Genomic DNA, 22096 nt, shown 5'->3' with positions numbered 1-22096 from the left:
GAGAGGGGCCAGGTGTGGTGGCTCATGCCTGTAATCCTAGCACTTTGGGAGGCCGAGGTGGGCGGATCACGAGGTCAAGAGATCGAGACCATCCTGGCCAACATGGTGAAACCCATCTCTACTAAAAATACAAAAATTAGCTGGGCGTGGTGGCATGTGCCTGTAGTCCCATCTACTCAGGAGGCTGAGGTAGCAGAATCTCTTGAATCCGGGAAGCAAGGTTGCAGTGAGCCGAGATCGCGCCACTGCACTCCAGTCTGGCAACAGAGCGAGACTCGGTCTCAAAACAAAAAAAAAAAAAAAAAAAAGAGGAACTTTATATACTGGCTAATAAATTCACATATTTTTAAGTACTGGTAGTAGCTGAAAACAATGCAGGTTCAAATAAGTGTATTTAAACAAGCGCCTACTAATATACTGTACTGAGTATTATGCTATACACTACAGGGACATACATACAATGGTGCTCTCAAGGTATAATCTGGTAAAGTATTTGGATAAATAAAAAAAACCGCTAGTAGAATGTGGTAACTGCCATATATGAAGAGTCAGAGCAGGGATCCCCAACCCCTGGGTCACAGACTGGTACCAGACCATGGCCTGTTAGGAACCGGGCCACAAAGCAGGAGGTGAGTGGTGGGTGAGTGAGCATTACCGCCTGAGCTCCACCTCGTCAGATCAGCGGTGGCATTAGATTCTCAAAGGAGTGGGAACCCTATTATGAACGGCACATGCGAGGGATCTAGGCTGCACACTCCTTATGAGAATCTAATGTCTGATGATCTGTCACTATCTCCCATCAACCCCAGATGGGACTGTCTAGTTCCAGGAAAACAGGCTCAGGGCTCCCACTGATTCTACATTTGGTGAGTTGCATAGTTACTTCATTATTTATTACAATGTTATAATAATAGAAATAAAGTACACAATAAATGTAATGTGCTTGAATCATCCCAAAACCATCCCCCACTCCACTGTCCGTGGAAAAACTGTCTGCCATGAAACTGTTCCCTGATGCCAAAAAAGTTGGGGACCACTGGTTTAAAGGGAGCAGCATGCCCATTTGGGGCAATCAACAAAGATAATCAGAGGTGGCATCTAAACTGAGTTTGGAAGAAGGAACAGAATTTCTACAAAAGTAATTCTGGAGGAGGGAACAGAAAAAGAAAAGTCTTAAAGAGCAAGAGATGAATTTTCTGGGCTCTTTGGCAAATACTGGCTTAATATCTTCTGACAACCACAGCTTCATGAATATCAAAACTTGGAGTGTCCAACTGCACCTTAAATGCAACATGTACAAAACCAATTTCTCCTTGTAACTTTCCTATTTCCACTAATTATGCTACCCACATTATTCGGGCTCAAAACTTGGAAGTTACTTTATATATCATGATTTTATTTAATCTTTTTGTTTACAATGATCTCCCCACCACTTTCACATCCTGTCCAGCTTTCCTCTGAAATGTGACTCATGTACATTCCTCCATTCACACCAGTTAGGTCCCCAAGAAAGAGAAAGCAATGGAAGACATAATAAACCCTTCATTACTTGCAAGCTTTGATGCAAACCTCAGCCTAGGAAGCTGAACTGGTCCAGGCTCTGGAACTGGATGGGACCAGATGGAGAATTCCAGCTGTGAGGATTTTAGGCCACCCAGAGCCTAGAGCAAAGTAGTTCAAATGTCCTCGTCCCCTGCCCTGACAAGGCCACACAGGAATCTCTCTTTCACTAATCTGATGGTGAACGGACTCCTGAGAAGGCCAAGCAAAAAAGAAAAAAAAAGATCAAGTCTGCTTGCCTCAGCGCTTCAGGCAGAGTTGGTCTAGATCCACATGCCAAATATTTCTAAGATGAAAAGAAAAGTGGAGTCTCTGGAACAGACAGGTAATAAAGGAGATTCACAATACTTTGGAATTTGAATTAAAGAAGAAGAGAGACCCAATTATTTTCTCCTTGAAGGTAACTTGCCCCTCCCCAACTACAAACATCTCTGAGGGAAACCTCTGCAGGGAAAATGATGAGTTGGAGGCCCTGTGCCTTGTACAGAATGATTTCTAAAGTAAATGGAGAGCATAGCACAGGTCTAACACATTATAGCAATGCTTTCACCCCAGGGAAGTTACCTACTGTGGTCTGGTGATTGGACCACAACAATTCTCACCATCCATTGCTAATCTTGACATAATTCTGAAAGGAACTCTCCTCTTAAATAGCATTAAGCATGCTAGCTGAGCATGCTAGCAGGTCACGGAAAGCTCAGGACAACTCTCTCTGCTACTGCTGTGTTAAACACAATATTGACTTTAACAGTCCAAGCCGTAAAACTCAATGCTCTGCTGGAGTAAACTAAAGAGCAGCATGGCACAGTAATCAGCTATAAGATCAAAGTCCAATACAAACTGGACTTGAAGAATGAAGACAAAATGATGAACAAATTAAAGTGTGGATTTGCACCTACTGGAACTAGACTGCTTTTTAACAGCTTTAGCTGGAGTGAGCAGAGGTTGCGTGCTTCCCTTGGCACATTATCTAAACCAGCACCCACATCCTACATACAATTACTGGCAGTATTTAGCACTTTGTAGATAAGATTACTGGACAATTGGGAGCTTTCTCCCCTTAGCTTCTGATACAAATGCCTCTCCCTTTCCCTCCCTTTTTCCAACCCTCTCCCTTTTCTATTTGTAAAAATGTAACAATTGTGAGCAACCGAATTAATAAGAGCCTTCAAACACAAACTCCTCTCCTCGCAGAAAGTCCAGAATTTTAGGATTAGCTGCCATAATTGGCTCCTCATAAGTGTTTGTGAAATGAATCAAAAGAGGCAAAAGAATTGTCAGGAAACTAATTTGAGGGAAAAAAACAAAAAAGCAGCTCCTGATATTAAAGGATACAAAAAGAGATAGTTGTCTATCTGGTAGGTTTACCAAGTATAGATTTTGCCACAGGCTGGAGGGGAAGCTTAAAGGCTGGGAGCATGAAGCTGTCAGCTTGTATGAGTTTTGTTTTTTCCCTTTGAAGATGAGAGAGGTCTGGGATAGGGGAAAGAGAGGGAAGACTGGGGAATACACGTACGTTCTATTTGCTGATATCATATATCATACACACTAAAACTGCACTAACTTGCATCTCAGCACCAAAATTTAAGTTAAGATCCCTGTGTTTAGCAAGCTGCTCCACCAATCCACTACTTAAAACCTCAGTGGCTCCACATTGCCTTCAGAGTAGGAACTCCACCTTTTGGTAAAGACAAGCTACTTGCCATTTCCCTGGAACCTTGAGATCAGCAGAGATGCATTTAATACAGGGAAAGAGCTGGAGGGAAAGACATAATATTTAAGTCTCTAAGAGTTACAAGAGACACTACATATTGAATGTCTAATAGTTGCCAAGCACTGTGCGGTACAATTGATATGTATTATCTCTAGTCTTCAGACAAACTTGCAAGAAAGGCAACTCCACAACTGTTTTACATATTTAAAAAAAAAAAAAAAAACCTCATTTAGAGATAATAATGTGCCCCACATTGCAAGTGGAAGAGTCAGGTTTGAATTCAAAAATGTAAATCCAGGCTAGGCGCAGTGACTCCGGCGTGTAATCCCAGCACCTTGCGGAGGCTGAGACGGGCGGATCAGTTGAAGCCAGGAGTTCGAGACCAACCTGGCCAACATGCTGAAAACCCATCTCTACCAAAAAAAATACAAAAATTAGCCAGGCATGGTGGCATGCGCCTGTAGTCCCAGCTACTCGGGAGGCTGAGGTAGGACAGTCACTTGAACCTGGGAGGTGGGGGTTGCAGTGAGCCAAGATCGCGCCACTGCATTCCAGCCTGGACAACAGAGTGAGCCTCCATCTCAAAACAAAAACAAAAACAAACAAAAATGTAAATCTGTAACAAAGGCCCTACTCTAATAAGACTCAAAGTATAGACTGGAGACCCTCCCCACCTACACTTTGGGGTTACCTTCATTTAAAATTTAAAATTAATAATGCTTGCAACGACTTGTACAATTTGGTCCAAATGTATCTTGCCTCATAGGAATACTTTGATTTCATAGAGACTGGTCCACTCATTTTTAACTCAGGAACACCTCTAAGGTAAAAAGTTTTTCACTTCTCTGAATTCTACCTATTAGCTCTTATCTCCTCCACAGAGCCTCCCTAACTAGCCCAGACTAAAGAGCCCTCCCTCACTCCTTCCTTTCATCTTAATAGGACTTTAGAGACTTGGTCCCGAACCACTGTTTTGTATTATTAATTAGTTTTTCACACGTAATGTATATTATTGCACAATTAACAGTAAGCTCCCTAGAAATAGTACTCAGACTTCATACTTTCTTTTTTCTTTTTTTTTGAGACGGAATCTCACTCTGTTGCTGAGACTGGAGTGCAGTGGCGCGATCTCGGCTCACTGCAACCTCCGCCTCTGGGGTTCAAGCGATTCTCCTGCCTCAGCCTCCTGAATAGGGACTACAGGTGCATGCCACCACAACCAGCTAATTTTTTTGTGTTTTTAGTAGAGACAGGGTTTCGCCATGTTGGTCAGGCTGGTCTTGAACTCCTGACCTCAAATGATCTGCCTGCCTCATCCTTCCAGAGTGCTGGGATTACAGGCGTGAGCCACCACGCTCGGCTAGACTTAATACTTTCTTATAAACCTCACAAAATCTACCACTGAATCTCAGTCTTAAGTACTTCAAATATTAATCTGCAGAGAGAGAATACAGATCATGTATTAATAAAGAGCTGACTGATTTCAGTTTGAATTCCCAGGGTCACGAGTTAACCACTCAATTTCAGGCAAGCCTCAAGTGTTCATCCATAATTATGGAAAATTTATAATCTATAAATCAGATAATAAAAATATCTATCATCAAAGAATAACTATGAGACGTGTGAAATGACTTAAGTAAAAAGCACTTGGTATAGGGAAGCAAATGGTAAAGAATATTATTATTTTTTAAATGCTGGAATGGGCTCCCTTAAAATTCTTGAGAAACAGCTATTCTAAAAGCATTCTAAAAGATTTCAGGGAAGTCACTTACGTACATATGCTACATTTATGTCTTCACTAATTAACAAGGTTTACAACATCTTTACTATCATAAATAAATGGCTATTTGTATTATAACAGAATTTTATATTTTTCTGTCTTTTTTTTTTTTTTTTTTCGGAGGCAGGGTCTCACTCTGTCACCCAGGCTAGAGTACAGTGGCGTGATCATTGCTAAAGCCTCAACTTCTTGGGTTCAAGTGATCCCACCACCTTAGACCCACAAGTAGCTATAACCACAAGCACGTGCCTAGCTAATTTTTAAAAAATTTTTTATTTTGTAGAGATGGGGTCTCCTTTTGTTCCCAGGCTGGTCTCAAACTCCTGGACTCAAGAGATCCTTCCACCTCAGTCTCCCAAAGTACTGGGATTACAAGCATGAGCCACCATGCCTGGCCTCGAATTTTTATTTTTTGCCCACACATTTTATAGGATATTTCTGGTCAGGCAAGGTGGCTCATGCTTGTAATCCCAGCACTTAGGGAAGCTCAGGTTGGGGGATCACTTGAGCCCTGGAGTTCAAGACTACACTGGGCAACACAGTGAGAACACCCCACTGCTCCCGTCTCTACAAAAAAAAAAAAAAAGGGGGTATGGTGGTGCATGCCTGTCTGTGGTCCTAGCTACTTGGGAGGCTGAGGTGGGAGGATCACTTAAGCCCGGGAGGTCAAGGCTGCAGTGAACTGTGATTGTACCACTGCATTCCAGCCTGGGTGACAGAGTGAGACTATCTTAAAAAAAACAAAACAAAAAAAAAAACCCACCACCAACAAAGGATATTTATCCATTTATCCACTATCTCATCACCCCATAATGTCAACTGTTCTTTATTATTTTTCTGTTTTTCTTTCTAGTTCTTGGTCATACATTTGCATATCTTACTAATATATTCATCTTATAGATATCAACTGGTGTTGGTTGTTTTCATTTAACATAAACATTTTATATTAACAGTCTTCATAATCATTTAACTATTACATTACTATCCTACAAAGCTGACGTAACAATTTAGATACTTTCCTGCTGTTGGACAATTGTTATGATCCTTTTATTTAACATTATAATGACAATATATAAAGAACATCTTTGTGCACAAAGATTTGTTTTTTAAACATTTTCATGCACAAAAGTTTTTTCTCTTAAGTTACTGAGTCAAAAAAGTATGAGCATTTTTAAGTGTGGAAAGCACAGCCAAACTGAGCTGTAAAAGAGTTTAACAATCTGCACACATGTTGAACTAGACAAGTGATCAACAACTACCAAGAATGATCTAGGGTCCAAGTTTCCCCACCACCCTACCACTGCTATTTCTTCAGGGTACTTTAAATCATCTTCACTAAACAGCCACTATCATATGCTGTTGGTAGGCGTATAAACAGGTGCAACCTCTCTGAAGAGCAATTTGGCAGAAATTCCATCCTGGGTTCTTATCCTGGAAATATACTTGAGCTTATGCATAAGAATCTTTCAACCAGGAAGTTCACCATTTCTAACAATAAAGCCTGGAAGTAAATACTCCATCAGTAGAAAACTGGATAAAATTACAGTAGTCCCCTCTTATCCACAGGGGATACCTTTCAAGACTTCCAGTGGATGCCTAAAACTGTGCTTAATGCCAAACCCTGTATATACTATGCTTTTTCCCATACATACCTATGATAAAGTTTAATTTATAAATTAGGCACAGTAAGAGATTAACAACAATAACTAATAATAAAATAGAACAATTTTAATATACTATAGTCATAGTTACGTGAACGTGATCTCTTTCTCAGGAAATATCTCATCGTACTATAGTCACCCTCCTTCTCCTTGTGATGATGTGAGATGACAAATGCCTATGTGATAAGATGAAGTGACAGTGGAGATTCCATCGTGCTACTCAGAATGGTGTGCAATTCAAAACTTATAAATTGTTTGTTTCTGGAATCTTCTTTCTTCTTTTTTAAATGGTACTGCTCCTTGCAGAGCAAACTCATAGGCAGTGCACCCAGAGTTGGTCCATTTCTTGAATTTTCGACTTAATATTGTCAGACTGAGGTTGACAGCAGAAAGTGAAACCTCAGATAAGGGAAGACTATTGTAGTGTGCTTGGCTGCACACGTAAATTACCCAGGGAGAGTTTCATAAAGACAAACCTAAAGCCTCAGCCCAGATCTATTAAATCAAGATCTCTGAGAAGTAGTCTGGGCATTTAAAGCTCTCTAGGTGACTTTAGTGTCTCACCGGACTTGAGAACTACTGGGTTAAGTGTTGTATATGCATTTATTCAAAGGAATACAAAGCAACTTTTAACAAAATGATGAACAGTGTAGGTAGCAACTACCATTTTGTCTGAGGGAAAGAATTTTTTTTCTTGTATTTGCATAGAGTATTTCTAAAAGGATATGAAATAAACTGGTACAGCAATGGTAGCCTTTGGGAAGAGGGATTCGGGTGTGAAGTAAGAGGCTTATATTTCAACATATTTTATATGAACTTTTAACCAGATATGTTTGAAAAAATCTTAAAATCATAATTTCATGTAAAAGCAATTTCTCAGGTACACATGGCACAAAGCAATACTGTGGGGCCAGTTACCAGCATCCACAGGGTCTTCCATGGAGCCTGCACACTCAGCACCAAGTGGCTACCAGGGGTCCATCTCTGCCCTCCTGTGCAGGGCAGGGCCAGTAGTTCTGGCTGCCTCCTTCTGCCCTAGCAACTAACTTACTCAATGTACCATTCTAAAGCAAACAGTCATTGCCTGATATGCTTGGAGAAAATGTTTACTCATGGCTCACCTCCTCACACAGTGTAGGCCACCATTAATATGTTAGTCTGGCACATTCTTTTTAAAGAACATGTCAGATTCACAAATCCATTTCTAAGTTAGTTTCTCAAATGGAAAAATCATACATGGAAAGCAGAGATGATTCCATTTTTTTTTTCTAAAGTGCTTACTTCATTTAACATGCAAATATATAGTCTTTGCAGGGTTCAGAATACCAATATTGTTTTCACAATTAAGTGTACTATTATCTTAAATTTGAGAGAACCAATTTGCTCATTTCATTCCATAATGTATTTCAGTTTTACCAAGCCACACAAGAATTCAAATGCATCTAAAAAGTATATAGAGAAGAGTTCTACATCATCAACCCACAGCTAACAATTTCATAGCTTCATAAATATTTAAATCGTTTTTCAGTAGGTCATTTCTGACAGCTGTGGGATTTCATAACTGGATCTCTGATATATTACTTAAGCAAGTGTCTTCTTAAAGGTTTTCTCAGGGAGGTGGGGGTGCAGATCAATCAACTGTCAGAGCACTTTTACCCTATCATTTTGATACCAGAAAAATAATTCACTAACATTGACAAAAAGGAGGAAATTTCTTTGAGCCATCTGTAACAAGATTCATTTTCTAAAATGTCAAAATGCATGCTAGAAACATCAAGAAATATTTCAAGATATCAGATTCTGGAATACTAGAGACTGTTTATGGATTATCAGTGTTCAAAACTCTTGAATTCATTCATTCCTTCAACAGGTATTTATTAAACGCCAACTTCCTGCCAAGCACTGCATTAAAAGCAGAGATACAATGGCAAGGCTAGGATTTAGAAGAACTCTCACAGCCATGCTGTAACTATCACATGTATGTCTTTCTGTTTCATTCACAGTTATTTCAGATGTATGCTTTAAATTTAAAAGACTTTGTGGCATTGAATTTAAAAGGTATTTTGTTACTATTTTTTAATCACATTTTATAGAAGAACTTGAGTGAGGATAGCTAATGAAGAACCGAATGATAATATACTTTTCCCCCCATAACCCCAAAGGTTTTGACTATAAGACAAAAAAAGAAAATGTCCAACTTTCCAGGCATATCAGAGAGAGAGTTGGCAGTCTGAAGTATTTATAAGGTGTTAAAGTCAGAATCAACTGGACTGGTGAATTTGCTGCTGCTTCCTAACACATCGTAAATCAACACCTGTTTCATCTCTTGAGGAACGTGCAGGTTAACGTCTAACTTGTCTTCAACTTGTTAAGAGTTGCCATGACAACATGCAACTGTCCTTACTGGGAAACAGGCTAAGGTCCCCACCAGATATGTAGGTTCTCAATTAGTCCCCCTCAGCTTTTGGGGGATGAATTTCTACTGCCTCAGTGCTCACTCTCACTTAGATATCCTGCATGAATTGGTTGTCATTTTCAATTAGACATCAGTACATAACCAAACACCAATCATTTATTTAAAGATATATATCAAATACAGAAATACATACCTTTTATGATTAAAAAGTCTTAGGTGCGGTGATAAAATCATCGTCTAAACCAATATATAAATCTCTTATAGCACTATGATGGACACAAATTCTAGAGTATAATCTACAAATTAAACAAGTTTATAGGGACAAATAACTAGAAAAATAATTCCTAGAAATGAAGGCACACAGTTCAGGAGAGAGAAATATGATAATCAGGGATCCAGACTCATGCTGATACTAAAATCTTATATAACAGAAAGAGTACTCTGCTATACAACATTTATCCACAACATTATAGTATTAATGGCTACATTTTATTACGCTTAATATATTGTATTATTCTGGCACAAACAGAAAGTGCAATAAGGAAAAAAAAATATGTAGCATGATGCATGAGAAGGCACATTGTCCTTTTCAGAAGTCCATTATAAAGGCAGCTGGACAGATTCTGGCTGAACACAAGTGGGGTGCCAGCCCATCTCCTTCCATCCCCATCCCACCCTCCCATTCAAGCACTGGTTACAAAAGTGTCTGTGTGGCCATGAGAAGTGAGTCATGGATGTTCCATTTACAGATGGGGTGGGGTTGAGGGAAATCACTGTTACATGCCCAGTTAGCTGGAAAAGTCCATCCTGTTTTTCCTTTTTTACATAATAATCATTTTTCACAAATCTGAGATAAAGAATGCTTGGTAAGTAGGAACTCACCAAATATTTCAGCACTCTTACATCCAAAGGAAAGACTTACTTTTACAGCCAAGTACATGATCTCATAGTGCAGGCCTAACAATTCACACTAAGCCAAGGGGCTTGTACAATCAGTATAAAACATTTGTTCCTTTTCACCCACACCAAGAAAAACAGTGGCTGGAGAAATAAAGCACATTACCAGTTCCCAAATCAGAATCACCCACCAGGAGTTCATGCTGGCAGCCAAAGTATTTCATGACGGCAAGGACAATCTTTTACAGCTTCCATTTCCAAGGAAACTCAATGGCAAAGTAGCTTCCTTAGGCTGACCTTACAGGCAAACCACAAGAAACACAACCTAAAGCAACAACAAAAACCAGTGCTCTTTTTGGAGCTGTATACTCCATGCATTAAAAGACCATGTGCCTCCATCTATCTCTTAGTACCACCTACTAAATCAAATAATAATGCATCATATGACAAATTCACATTTCAGGACTTAAAATTATAACTACCTGTTTTAGCTTTTAAAAACATCTAATCCAGCCCTCTTATCCACATTCCCTCAAAATCCAAAGGACTGTGTCAGTCTTTTCTAAACATATTTCAAATAAAGCTTGAGCGGCATGCAGCTCCTAAACTGTACTCTGAGCCCCCAGGAAGACTACACCGGGCTCTGCAGCTCAGGTGAAGTAGCGACCCTGTCAAACTACTAAACATTTTGCACATACATATTTCCTATCATTATTGACATCGCCAATTAACTTGGCCTCTGAGGTTTGTAACAAATTTAGGTTTTAAATACATTAAACTTCATAACAAACATATTACTTTTAATAATAGCAGCTAACAGTTTTTTTGATGAAGAAGAAAGATTCTATGAAGAAATGTATTCAAATCAGGTTTCTCCATAAATATTATCCTTACTCTATTACCTCATGGTGTAGAATACGCTAAATGCTATTTAAGTTACTTTAAATAGTTAAATAATCTAATAGTTAAATAATCTAGAATATTTAGGTTTAAAATAATCCAAATCACAAAAGTAACACAAATTCATTAGAGCAAAATCCAAAAATACCAACAAGAATAAAACACAAAAAATTAAAATAAAATTTTCACCTACCTCTTGGCAGCCACTGTTATAATATGTTGGTGTAGAGTGTTGCTGGCCTATTCTGCACATGCATAATCGCTCCTATTTTTAAATGTTTTCCACATAAATTTATAACTTGCTTTTACTTTTTAAAATTTATATAAATTTATGGGTATAAGTGTAATTTTGTTACATGCATAGATTGCACAGTGGTGAAGTCAGGCTACTAGAGTTGCTTTTACTTCTTCTATTGAGAACATTTTTCTGTGTTTTGGTGTCTGTGTATAAAATTATGATTCGGCTGCTATAGAATGTCATCCATTGTGTGACTATATCATTTTGCTTAACCAATTTCCTTTTTTGGCTAAATGCGATTTTATTCTTGATAACAAAAATTTGCAAATAACTTTGGAAAAACAAACACACCGTGTTTCTAAGAATCTTTCTGATGCCCCGTCACCTCTACCAGGTTTGAGTGAGTGCCCACTGAACGTCTTTAAGACCTCTCTGAAAACTTAAGATCTCTGTTTCATGACTGACTGCATCAAGGTTAAAAAACTAATACGCAAGCGAAAACAGTTCACTTCAGCTCTGTCTCAAATTTCTCCTCTACGGAAAGAAAACGGTCTCTGAAAAATGGTTCCATTTTCATAAAGCCTCAACAGGAATAATACTGAACTCCATGACCTAAAAAAAGATGCTTGGTAATACTTAAAATCGTTTTGTATTGCATGTTATTCTTTTCAAAAGATTTTCAAGCTCATTACTTCCTAACCACAACTCTATTTCATAGGTCTGATGCTGTCACTTTACAAATGACAAAGCTGAGGATCAGAAAAATGGAGTCTTGTGGGGTCTCACAACAACATGGTGCAGGAAGCAGGGCTAAATCAATGGCCTCCTCAATCTGTGTTCCAAGTGCTCTTAATAGAACTCACTTCCCTTCTTCACCTCTGAAAAAATCACTAACCAGTGCATAGTATCTTGCAGGACAAGGAGATATGATGTAAGGAGTATGCCAGTAGATCCAAGGCAGCAAGCAAGAAAAATCTACAGAAAGACTTTCTTTTAGAAAGTAGTCAAAAGAAATCAAAACCGCTATTTATATGTCACGTTTTACGTTATTGGCATTAAAAATGTTGAGTGTCCTAGAACAAAACTGTTTTTTTCCAAAATATTCTCCACCCTACCTCAGAACAAATCTCATTAGAAATGCTTGCATCTGGAGACTTATTAGTGGGAGGGGAGGAAGAACTTCTGTGTAATTTCCCTCCATATGAGGGAAGAGTAAATCACAATCCTGCCCTCAGTCACTCCAAGCACAAGAACAGCAAGTAAGTTTTCAATTCTGTGCTTATATAAAAATCTACTCTTTATCAGTGTTTATCTGTTTGTCATAGTTTCCAGTGTGTGGTCTGCTATTTACTCATCTTGGTGTACAATCTGTTGTCCTTTAGATTGTAAACTTCAGTAGGCGAGATCATGGGTGTCCTGCCTGGATTTATACAGGTAAAGCACCAAGCCACAAGCACAGAGGCATCAGATGCTATTTGATAAGGGGATTACATTACACTTATACTAACTCTATAACAGATTAAATTTGTTCTACCAAAACAGTGGGGATTAGCACTAACTAGGCCATTTGGCCTTAGGTATACTGTTCTCTGGCATTCACACAGCTAGCTAACAAGCAGCTGCAATGCCTTCACTTGTTCTTCATATCCCAGATAATATATATGCTTCCCTACTTCATTTAACTGCTCCAGAATAAAACATCTGATAGTCCAGGGTCTTTTTATCTCCCTGCTAAATACACATTCTAGGGGGAAACTGCCCCATTAATTTACAAAAGATATGGAAAAAACAACAGCAGCAGCAAAAACAGCCTTAAGATAATGCTTCAAACTTGAACCACACCTGTCAGTCACTGGGCATAGCGTGGCTTGAAAACGCCCTGGCCTTAAATCCTAGGTAACCAAGAATATAATTCTATTTCTGACTTGAGTCACTGCACAAATCATTGTTTTTGGGGGGGGGGTCCTAATTTATTTTCTGGTACAAAGCATTATTCAAATGTAAATACCATAATCATATAGCATTTTTGACTACTTCTCCCAAACACGTAAGTTTGATCAATCGTGATTTCTTTTGTTTTCCTAGCAACCTGTTTCCTCAAAGCTATGAAAAGGGCTTTCTGTCAAGATCCTAAAGGAAATACTCCAGAAGAAATCTTGACTGTGATGATACTGTTTTTAGATGAAATGCCAGGAAGCATGAAGTCCTGAAAATGACCTGTGAGATAAACTAGTTATATTGGACAACAGATTTCCTCTCTAATCAAGTGTGTAAAAACTGGAGGAATGAGAACAGTCATAAGCCCAGCGAAGGGACTAGGAAGTGCACAAGAGTAAAATGACTAACAACAAGGGCAAAACAATTCCGAGAAGAGTTTAAAATAACCAGTGAAAGTCCATCATGGAAACAGAAGATGTATGAACTCTAAAACAAACAAAAAGGTGGATCTTAGATTTTCCCCCATATACATTACAAAACTGCCCCAAAAGTCTACCTGAATCCTCAGTGAATTTTCAATCTCCAGATAAACAAGTTACATCCTGTATTTAGACGCACTCAAGAATACAAATTCATGTTAGGAATACTTGATTTTTAATCTAAGCGTTTTACCTTCACTTCTAAAACTCTATTCAACTACAAGGTAGGTTCCCAAGGGCAGCTAATGCCCTGCAATAAGGCACCTTGTTCTCCCCGAAGTACATACCAGCTCCTATTTGGCAAAATCTGGATAAAATGAAATACAGGTTCACAAGTTTTTAGGTAGAGAGAAAAATTTTCCTGGAAGCTTTCCCCAGGCCAGCTACACAGCATCTTAGAGTTAAGCCAGGTGAAAAGAGCAAAAGGAAAGACTTGCTTGGGGTCTCCTTTGTCAGTCTGGTGAGCACAGGATGGTTTGTTCCTATCTTCCAGCATCCTTGCTCACATCTGCTACTTTACTTTCTTTGCCATGGTGACCTCTATCAGGGACACTATTGAAGGGGGCCCTTATCAAGTAGGATGTTCAACTGGGATCCCCAAATTCTCCAAAAACATCAACCTCAAATACTTGTAGAAAATCCTAATGAGGTCAAAAAAAAAAAAAAAAAAGCCGTACTTGGCACAATTTTCTGTTCTTCATTATACACAAATGAGAAGTCAGAACACTACTGAAAATGTTCCCACAAAGTGGGAATCAATTTCCCTAATATGGCCCAAAGCCCTAAATATAGCCCCAATTTTTTGGTTCAAATACACTCAAACTTGTGGATAGAGGAAGTGGTGGTCGGCAACTGGGCAAGGAGCACAGAAAACAATGACAATGTAACTGCCACTATGTCCTCCTGCATTCAAATGGCTTTAAATGTCCTTGGCAAAAGCTGCCAACATACAGACACCTGTAACATCACATGCCCCTTCCGCTCCAGGCTTTGTACCCTTGATAAAGTCTTGGTTACAGGGAGGGAAGGGACGAAATTACACACCTTGGGTCCGAAGTAATTCTACCATTCTGAGAAGTACATGGCATCACTAGTACTCAGCCTAGCAAAAGGCATAGAATTCCCACTCAAATTATAAGGCTCGTTAGCCTAAAGAAAACATGAGAATTTAACTCAGGGAGTTTAAAGTCCTCACAATACGCCTTCCGTGTGTGTGTGTGTGTCATACACGTTATTTAATTTTCACATGACCACAGTGAGAGACTGTTTTAAATGATGGAATTCAAGAAAAGCAAAATCTAGAACATAAAACTTAATTCAGAATTTATTTCGAAGTTTCACTTCAAACTTTTAAAAGGTTTATTATACTGGGTCTAGATCTGTTTAACAATGAACTGTTTTTGCAAGACATTCTGGCCAAAAAGTACCTAGAAGACTGTCAGACTTGGGAGTTAATGCTCAATTTTAAAATGTGCTGAAAAATTGTTAAAGATCAATAAACCTCTCAACATACTTGTGCTCAAAAGCAATATAGGACATTTTAAGGCATCTTTTAAAAGTTAGCCCTCGAAATCAGAACAGCATAGGGATTTTAAAGACTGGAATCTGTGGTCAAACTGCTTGGGTCAAAACACAGGCTCTACCACTGACAGCTGTGGATTTTGGGCAAGCAGCCTAAGTTCTCTGGGACTCTAAGTTTCCTCACCTGTAAAATGGGACTTATAATAGCACCTACCTCACCGCATTGATAGAAAAGTAAACGACAGAAATCAACATAAAGCATTTTAGATAGTAAGCTCCCCATAAATGCTATCAATATTCAAAGGTATGTGTTCGAGAGATCAAATCTATTAAATATACATTATCAGCTTTGATCACTTGAAATCTCGGAAATTTCATAATTGCATCTTACTCCCCCTTTCCACACATCATGCGGCTTCAACCTTCCAGATGATGTGGAAATTACATACTTTCATTCATCCGTTTGAGAGCTTGTCATATATGGCAAGAAAGAAGAAAGATGCCTTTTTCGTGACTGTTGCTCCTTCAGAACTTCAAAACACTGTCACGTACACAATAGGTTGGAGCTGCCCTCAAAATGACAGCTCACAGCTTTGCTGGGCCCGCAGAGGCGCCCAGGCGGCTCTGCCCGGAAGGGGTTCACCCCAATAACCGGAGAATCTCCCGTCGCCACAGCCAAGCAAGCGCACGCCTGGGAACCCCAAGGAACACAAGAGAACTCTGAAATGGGGAAGGACCCCGAGTTGTGGAGGAAGAGCGGGAGGAAGGGTCACGGAGGGTCCGGAGCCACACTCGGATCAGGCGCGTCCACGCTGACAAGCCCGGGACCAGGTGCCGGCGATGGGCAGAGCCGTCCCGGACGGCCCCTTCCCCTTCCCCTACCCGGCCCCTTCCCCTACCCGTCCCCTCCCCGGCGAGCACCGAAGCCAACTCGGGTTCCGCGCCAGAGTAGCCCCCCGGCGCCCCTCACCTAAAGGCGGGTCCTTCCTTAGGAGCCCTGCCCTGGGCAGACGCCGCCGCGGAGCTGCCGCTGCTGCCCCTTTTGTTGAAGAGCTTCTGGAGCAGGGTCGGGGCCATGATGCCGCCGCCGCCGCCGCCGCAGCTCCGGCCGTGGCGCTCCGGGGGCCGGCGGCTCAGCGCGCAGCCGGGGGCGGCGGCCGCGGTGGCGGGGCCATCGCGGCGGCGCGGCCGCCCAGCCTTGCGGGAGCGCGGGGCCGCTGCAGCTGAGTAACTCTGCTCGGCGCCGGAGCTGCCGGCTGCCGGTCATATGACTGAGCCGGCCCGCCGCCGCCTCGCGCGCTGACAGTTATCTCCTGCGGGAGGAGCCCGCAGCCCCACGGCGGCGGCGGCGGCGCGGGAGGAGCGCGGCGGCCCCGGCGGCGGCCATTGGCCCGGCGGCCGCCCGCCCCGGGCTCACGTAACCCCGGCTGGAGGCGGGAGGCGGGAGGTGGGAGGTGGGAGGTGGGAGGCGGGAGGCGCGGCCCGGAGCGGGCGGGCGGCCCAGTACTTCGGGCACGCGGGGGACGCGAACGGGGGCAGGCGCGGCACTTAAAGGGGCCCGAGGGGCGGGAGCGGCAGCCAGGGCGCAGCTCCGCGAGTGGCGTGGGGTTCCCACGGAGCCTGAGTTCTTTCGCACAGCGAGCATGCAGCTAGGCCGATCTTTGTTCTTTAGAGACAAAGCCCCTGAACTTGGGTCCTCGCTTTGTTCAGGTACAAGAAAAGCCCGTTCACAGAAGGCGTGTGCTAGGGGAGAGGGCTTGGTACGTGCGGTGACCGCTTCGGTGGGCTGTGATCTGAATCACATAGCACTGAAGGTTTTGTCAGGTTTTCTCTATATCCAGATTCGATTCCTCCAGGCTTTCACAAAATTTAAAGTGTTTATCCAAATCATTTGTTCTGTTTGACGTCTTGGGCCACCATACCGTGGTTATATAAGAAGCTGCATTTGAAATGTTAAGCCCCCCCTTTAAAACACACACACACACACACACACACACACACACGGAACTCACTACATAGATTTAGAAACAAGATATTTTATAACAAGGCATTGTTTTTCCTAATACATATTTAACAATCAATCAAGGTGTATCAGCGGCAGACGTTTGGTTTGAGGAAGGGAGGAGTTCGTGTGTTTGAGTCCACTCTTCTGCCCTGTCCCACCCCAGTCCCCTTTGGAATTTAATCCTTGGTGGTGCAGGGCTCTAAACAGCCAGTGTAGGACACGTTACCAGACTCAAAGCAACTTCTTAATCTATGTTTTAGAGTGTTGGGCTTCACGAATTTTTCTGATGATGGGAAATAGAGATAAAGTTAGTAAGATCCCAACCATGCCTCTTCTAGCTTCCCCTTGAGTAGTGAACAGTGACTCACCTGGGCTCTCTTACACTTGTTGAGAGTAGGACTCTTGGAGACTCAAAAAGGGAAATATATTTCCAAAAACGTAAGTAATCAAAAGAACCTATTCTGGGCCGATTTTACTTTGCATTTTCTTTTTTAAATTGTGTTAGTTTCTGGACTTGGTTGGGAACTAGCTGTGAATAATGTGCTGAAATTTCACAAAGGTAAGAGAAAGGTGGTAGAAATGGAAACTTAGTCATTTGTTTCCTTCAGACTTTTACTGTTAAAATGGTGGATTAAGTGTTTATCCTGATGAGCAATCATCCTTTTGCACAACTGAGTGTACACAGAACCCTAATTTGCAACTTTGCTATTTCTGTTTACTGAAGGCCTTTACCTCATAGGGCTGCCAGTGTTGGTCAGGATGCTATATAGAAGGTATTGGCTTTATACGTTGTGACTTTCAGACACAGTCCCAGGTCATACTATGGCCAGCAACACACCACCTTTTCTTACTCCATCCTTGGTCAGAAAATGTCCTTTATTCTCCAGACTAAAATCTGTATGTTCCTCATGAGCCTAGCAGCTTTTGTAACTGCATATGGAAGAGGAATTTGACATATTGTGCCTCGTTCCTCACTTCCTAGGACTCTTTTGGTTCCAACCCAGTCCAAATAGACAAGATCATCCAAAAGAGGCAATTAAAAAATCATAACCTGCTCCAGCCATCATCTTCAATTTTGGTTTTGACTGGGCAACTATAAAGGAAGAGTGTGTATTTAAAACTATTAAAGCCAGGACTTCAGTTAAAGGAGACAAAAGGAACCAAAATGCTTCCCCTCTCCCCTCTTTCTCCCTTCGCTTCCTCTCAGCATCGCATTCTTCCTCATCCTGGTTCTGGTCACACCTTCTGCTTTGGATTTTTAAAGTATACAAAAATCCTAGCCAAAAAAGTTGTGGGAGACAGTTCTAGCCAGCTCTCCCAGTCTTCTTGTTTTTTATTTTATTTTTTCTTGGCTGTTCAAAGTCGCTATAAAAACCCAATCTTTTGCCCATCATCCATTGGTCACTGCCTGGTCCCAGAGGCTTGTCATAATCTCAGTCTCCAGAACTGGTCACGTGGTCCATCGCCCAGTTCCATACATCTCCTTTATTCACCTCTTCCCACTCACCCTATCTTGGAAAATATACCAGCTGGCTGTTCCTGTATGCAGCTGTCAAGAGGAGCAGGGAATAAGACAATATCCTGAATGCTTGGAGATGACAGAACAACACTAAAATGGGAAAGGGGAAGTTGTAAAGGGCTGACTTACTTAGTCCAGTCCATTCTGAGTCCTGGTGACAGTTCTCAATTCCTGGGTATTATGTAAGTCATTTTAGTTCTGCTTCTGCAATTATACTGGCATTGATACTGTTTGTAGCCTGTGTAATACCTGTTACCCTTATTCCTAGCAGGAGGCAAGAGAGAAGGGAGCTGTAGGAAAAGGAGTAATTCTGGAAAGTTTCCTCACTCTTAATAGAGAGAGAGAGAGTGGGTTTTTTTCTTCCTTTGGATGTTATATGTCTAGGTCTAATGCCATCTTGCTACAAGACTAAAGATGAAACCAGAACTGGAGTTGGCAAAGAGACATAGAAGCGAGCTGGGTCCTTGATGGCATTATTGAGCCACAGTCCCTCTACCCTAACCTGACACTCTCCATTAGGTGAGATAATATTTCTATTTTCTTATAGACCAGTCTATAAGAGGCTGAGGCAGGTTCTTGTTTTCTGTCTTCTTTATTGCTTGTTATGTGAGACAAATAATGCCAATCTGTTTATCTGTCAATATGCCAGAGAAAATACTCGCCACCAATGGTCCTGGTTCTGGTTTTTCATACCGTTAAGTCATTTTGCAAATCATTTACAAAACTAAGATTAAAGGAGTAGTGAAAAATAATTCTTTAAAAAATTTTTAATTTAAATATAGCAAACCCATTTTTTTATTCTATATTTTCCTGCATTTGAAGGATTATTTACCCTAAGTGGACAGTGTTCTTTGAACGTAACTGACTACTTATCAATTAGCATGTGTGAACCAGGAACACAATCATCTTATAACTATTGATTCCAGGCTTCAAATACTTTTTTTTTTTTTTTTTTTTTTTTTTTTGAGACAGAGTCTCAACCTGTCACCCAGGCTGGAGTACAGTGGCGCAATCTCAGCTCACTGTAACCTCCGCCTCCTGGGTGCAAGCAATTCTCATGCCTAACCATCCAGGACTACAGGCACCCACCACCAAGACCGGCTAATTTTTTGTATTTTTATTAGAGACAGAGTTTCACCATGTTGGCCAGGCTGGTCTTGAACTCATGACCTCAAGTGATCCACCTGCCTCAGCCTCCCAAAGTGCTGAGATTACAGGTGTGAGCCACCACACCTGGCCTCAAATACATCTCTAATGATTCTAACTGATCATTACCTTTGTGCTGCTTGCACTTGAACAAAAAAAAAAGCAGTGCTTTTGAAAACTTTGATGGCTCATCATTTTGTTGAAGAGACAGTAGTTATTTTCTTTGTTTCTTAGCTGCAAAATATTTTCATTTTTAGATTTATAAACACCAATTAGAATTAGCAATCCAGTGAATTTTTTCATCTCCTCCTTATAGATTTCCTTCCCTTCACCTTTGTATATATACATCTGTCTTTATCATTTGTTATCTTATAAACTATATGAAGTATACTGGATGCACATCATGAAAGATGACAGTCTATCACACTTTTTTAGGATGGCTCAGGTTCTTGTTGCAAAATATTGAATAAGGAAGTAATTCCTATTAAATGTCAAAGTGGATGAGAATACCCTATTTCCTTTTTATCCTTAGGTATATGTTGTTGAATTGTCAGTTATTGAGTTTGAGAAAATGTATCTAGGATATCATCATCTAAAGACTCATAGTCTGAGATTTCACTTACATGTTTCATTCAGGCCAGGCACGATGGCTCACACTGATAAATCCCAGCACTTTGGGAGGCCTAGGTGGAGGATTGCTTGAGCTCAGGAGTTCAAGACCAGTCTGGGCAACAGCATGAGACCCTCTCTCCACAAAAAGTAAAAAAAAATAGCCGGGCATGGTGGTATATACCCATAGTCCTACCTACTCAAGAAGCTGAGACAGGAGAATCACTTGAGCCCAGGAGTTCAAGGAAGCAGTGAGCTATGATCATACCACCGTACTCCAGTCTGGGCAACAGAGCAAGGTCCTGTCTCTAAAATAAAATAAAATAAATAAAATTTCACCATCATCTTTAAAGTATAGAGTCCTCTGTCTTTTTGCATTAGACATCTGCTTTTTCTAATTATTAGAAATATTTTTCTTTATCAATTTTCTTCTATTTGCCATTATGGGAAAAAATGAAAAATTCTGAATATTTACCAATGAAAACTTTAAAAAATAAATAAATAAATACTATAAAAATAATGTCTCCAGATTTTTTTCCTGCCCTCTTAAAAGATGATACAGTGTTTGGGGCATTACAATAAGATAACAGAAGAATCATCTAATGGCGATTTATTTCACTTTTGTTCCCAGTGTTTCTGTTATAGCACCCACTTTACTATTTTTGTCTTGTCTTATACAGTTGGAAATTGCTGAAAAATGTTGAAATAATCCCTAGGATAGTGATATAGCAAAATTTCTGGAGCTAGAGGAAATCAGAATCACCAAGATCCTGTTAAGTTATGAAAGGGTCCAGTGGAACCTATGTGGGACTTGCAAGACAGAGTTTTATTATGTGTTTTAAAATGGAAATTTACATATTTGGGAAAAGTAAGAGACTAAGAAAGAATGAAAATAATGAAATAGCCATCCTTATAAGCAATTAGAACCAGCCAGGCACAGTGGCTCACACCTGTAATCCCAGCACTCTAGGAGGCCGACGCAGGAGGATTCCTTGAGCCCAGGAGTTAAAGACCAGCCTGGGCAGCATAGTGAGACTGTGTTTCTACAAAAAGTTAAAAAGAAATTAGGCATGGTGGCATGAACCTGTAGTCCCAGCTACTCGGGAAGCTAAAGTGGGAGAATCACTTAAGCCTGGGAAGTTGAGGCTGCAGTAAGCCTTGATCATGCCACTGCACTCCAGTCTGGGTGACAGAGGGAGACCCTGCTTAAAAACAAGCAACAACAACAAATAAAAGCAGAAGCTCTCAGGGAAGACAACCTCAAAATCTAACATTGAATCTAATGAATCCTATAAATTGATTCTTTTGGTATTTGCAGCAGAACTCCATCCACCTGACAACCTTAGAGTGACAATCAGTGACTCCATGGTGCTGAAATCAAGGGACATTTTTCTCTTCTCTGCAATCAATTCAACTGACCATTTCTCCTTTGGGAAACTTTCATCTTTCAGTGTCGCAGACCTCTTCTAGTTTTAACTAAACTTGTAGGCTGCTCATTCTCCACTATTGGGTCTTCTTTTCCCATCCTTTATTTATTTAGAAACAGTATATTGCTTTGTTGCCCAGGCTGGAGTGCAGTGGCACAAACACTCACTACTGCCTTGACCTACTGAGTTCAAGCAGTCCTCCTGCCTCAGCCTCCTGAGTAGCCGGGACCACCGGCACTCACCACCACACCCAGCTAATTTTTTTCAGGTCTTTTTTTAGAGATGG

At 40.8% G+C, this 22096-nt stretch overlaps 1 protein-coding gene across 2 annotated transcripts in view; it reads right to left on the bottom strand.

Moving 5' to 3' along the window:
• Window positions 1-16382, bottom strand: part of FNIP2 (folliculin interacting protein 2) — a 138829-nt gene extending 122447 nt beyond the window's left edge. The window contains exon 1 of one of the 2 annotated variants that reach the window (XM_037993325.2): window positions 16075-16382. In XM_037993325.2, coding sequence (XP_037849253.2) covers window positions 16075-16181 — 107 coding nt within the window. In that variant the 5' untranslated portion in view covers window positions 16182-16382. The remainder of the gene's footprint in view (window positions 1-16074) is intronic. The other variant, XM_037993334.2, reaches the window with a different exon arrangement.
• Window positions 16383-22096: the final 5714 nt, after the last annotated feature.

The sequence above is a fragment of the Chlorocebus sabaeus genome, chromosome 7 (assembly GCF_047675955.1).
Source record: "Chlorocebus sabaeus isolate Y175 chromosome 7, mChlSab1.0.hap1, whole genome shotgun sequence".
NCBI classification, from domain to species: Eukaryota; Metazoa; Chordata; class Mammalia; order Primates; family Cercopithecidae; genus Chlorocebus; species Chlorocebus sabaeus.
This window is presented reverse-complemented; position numbering and strand designations above follow the sequence as displayed.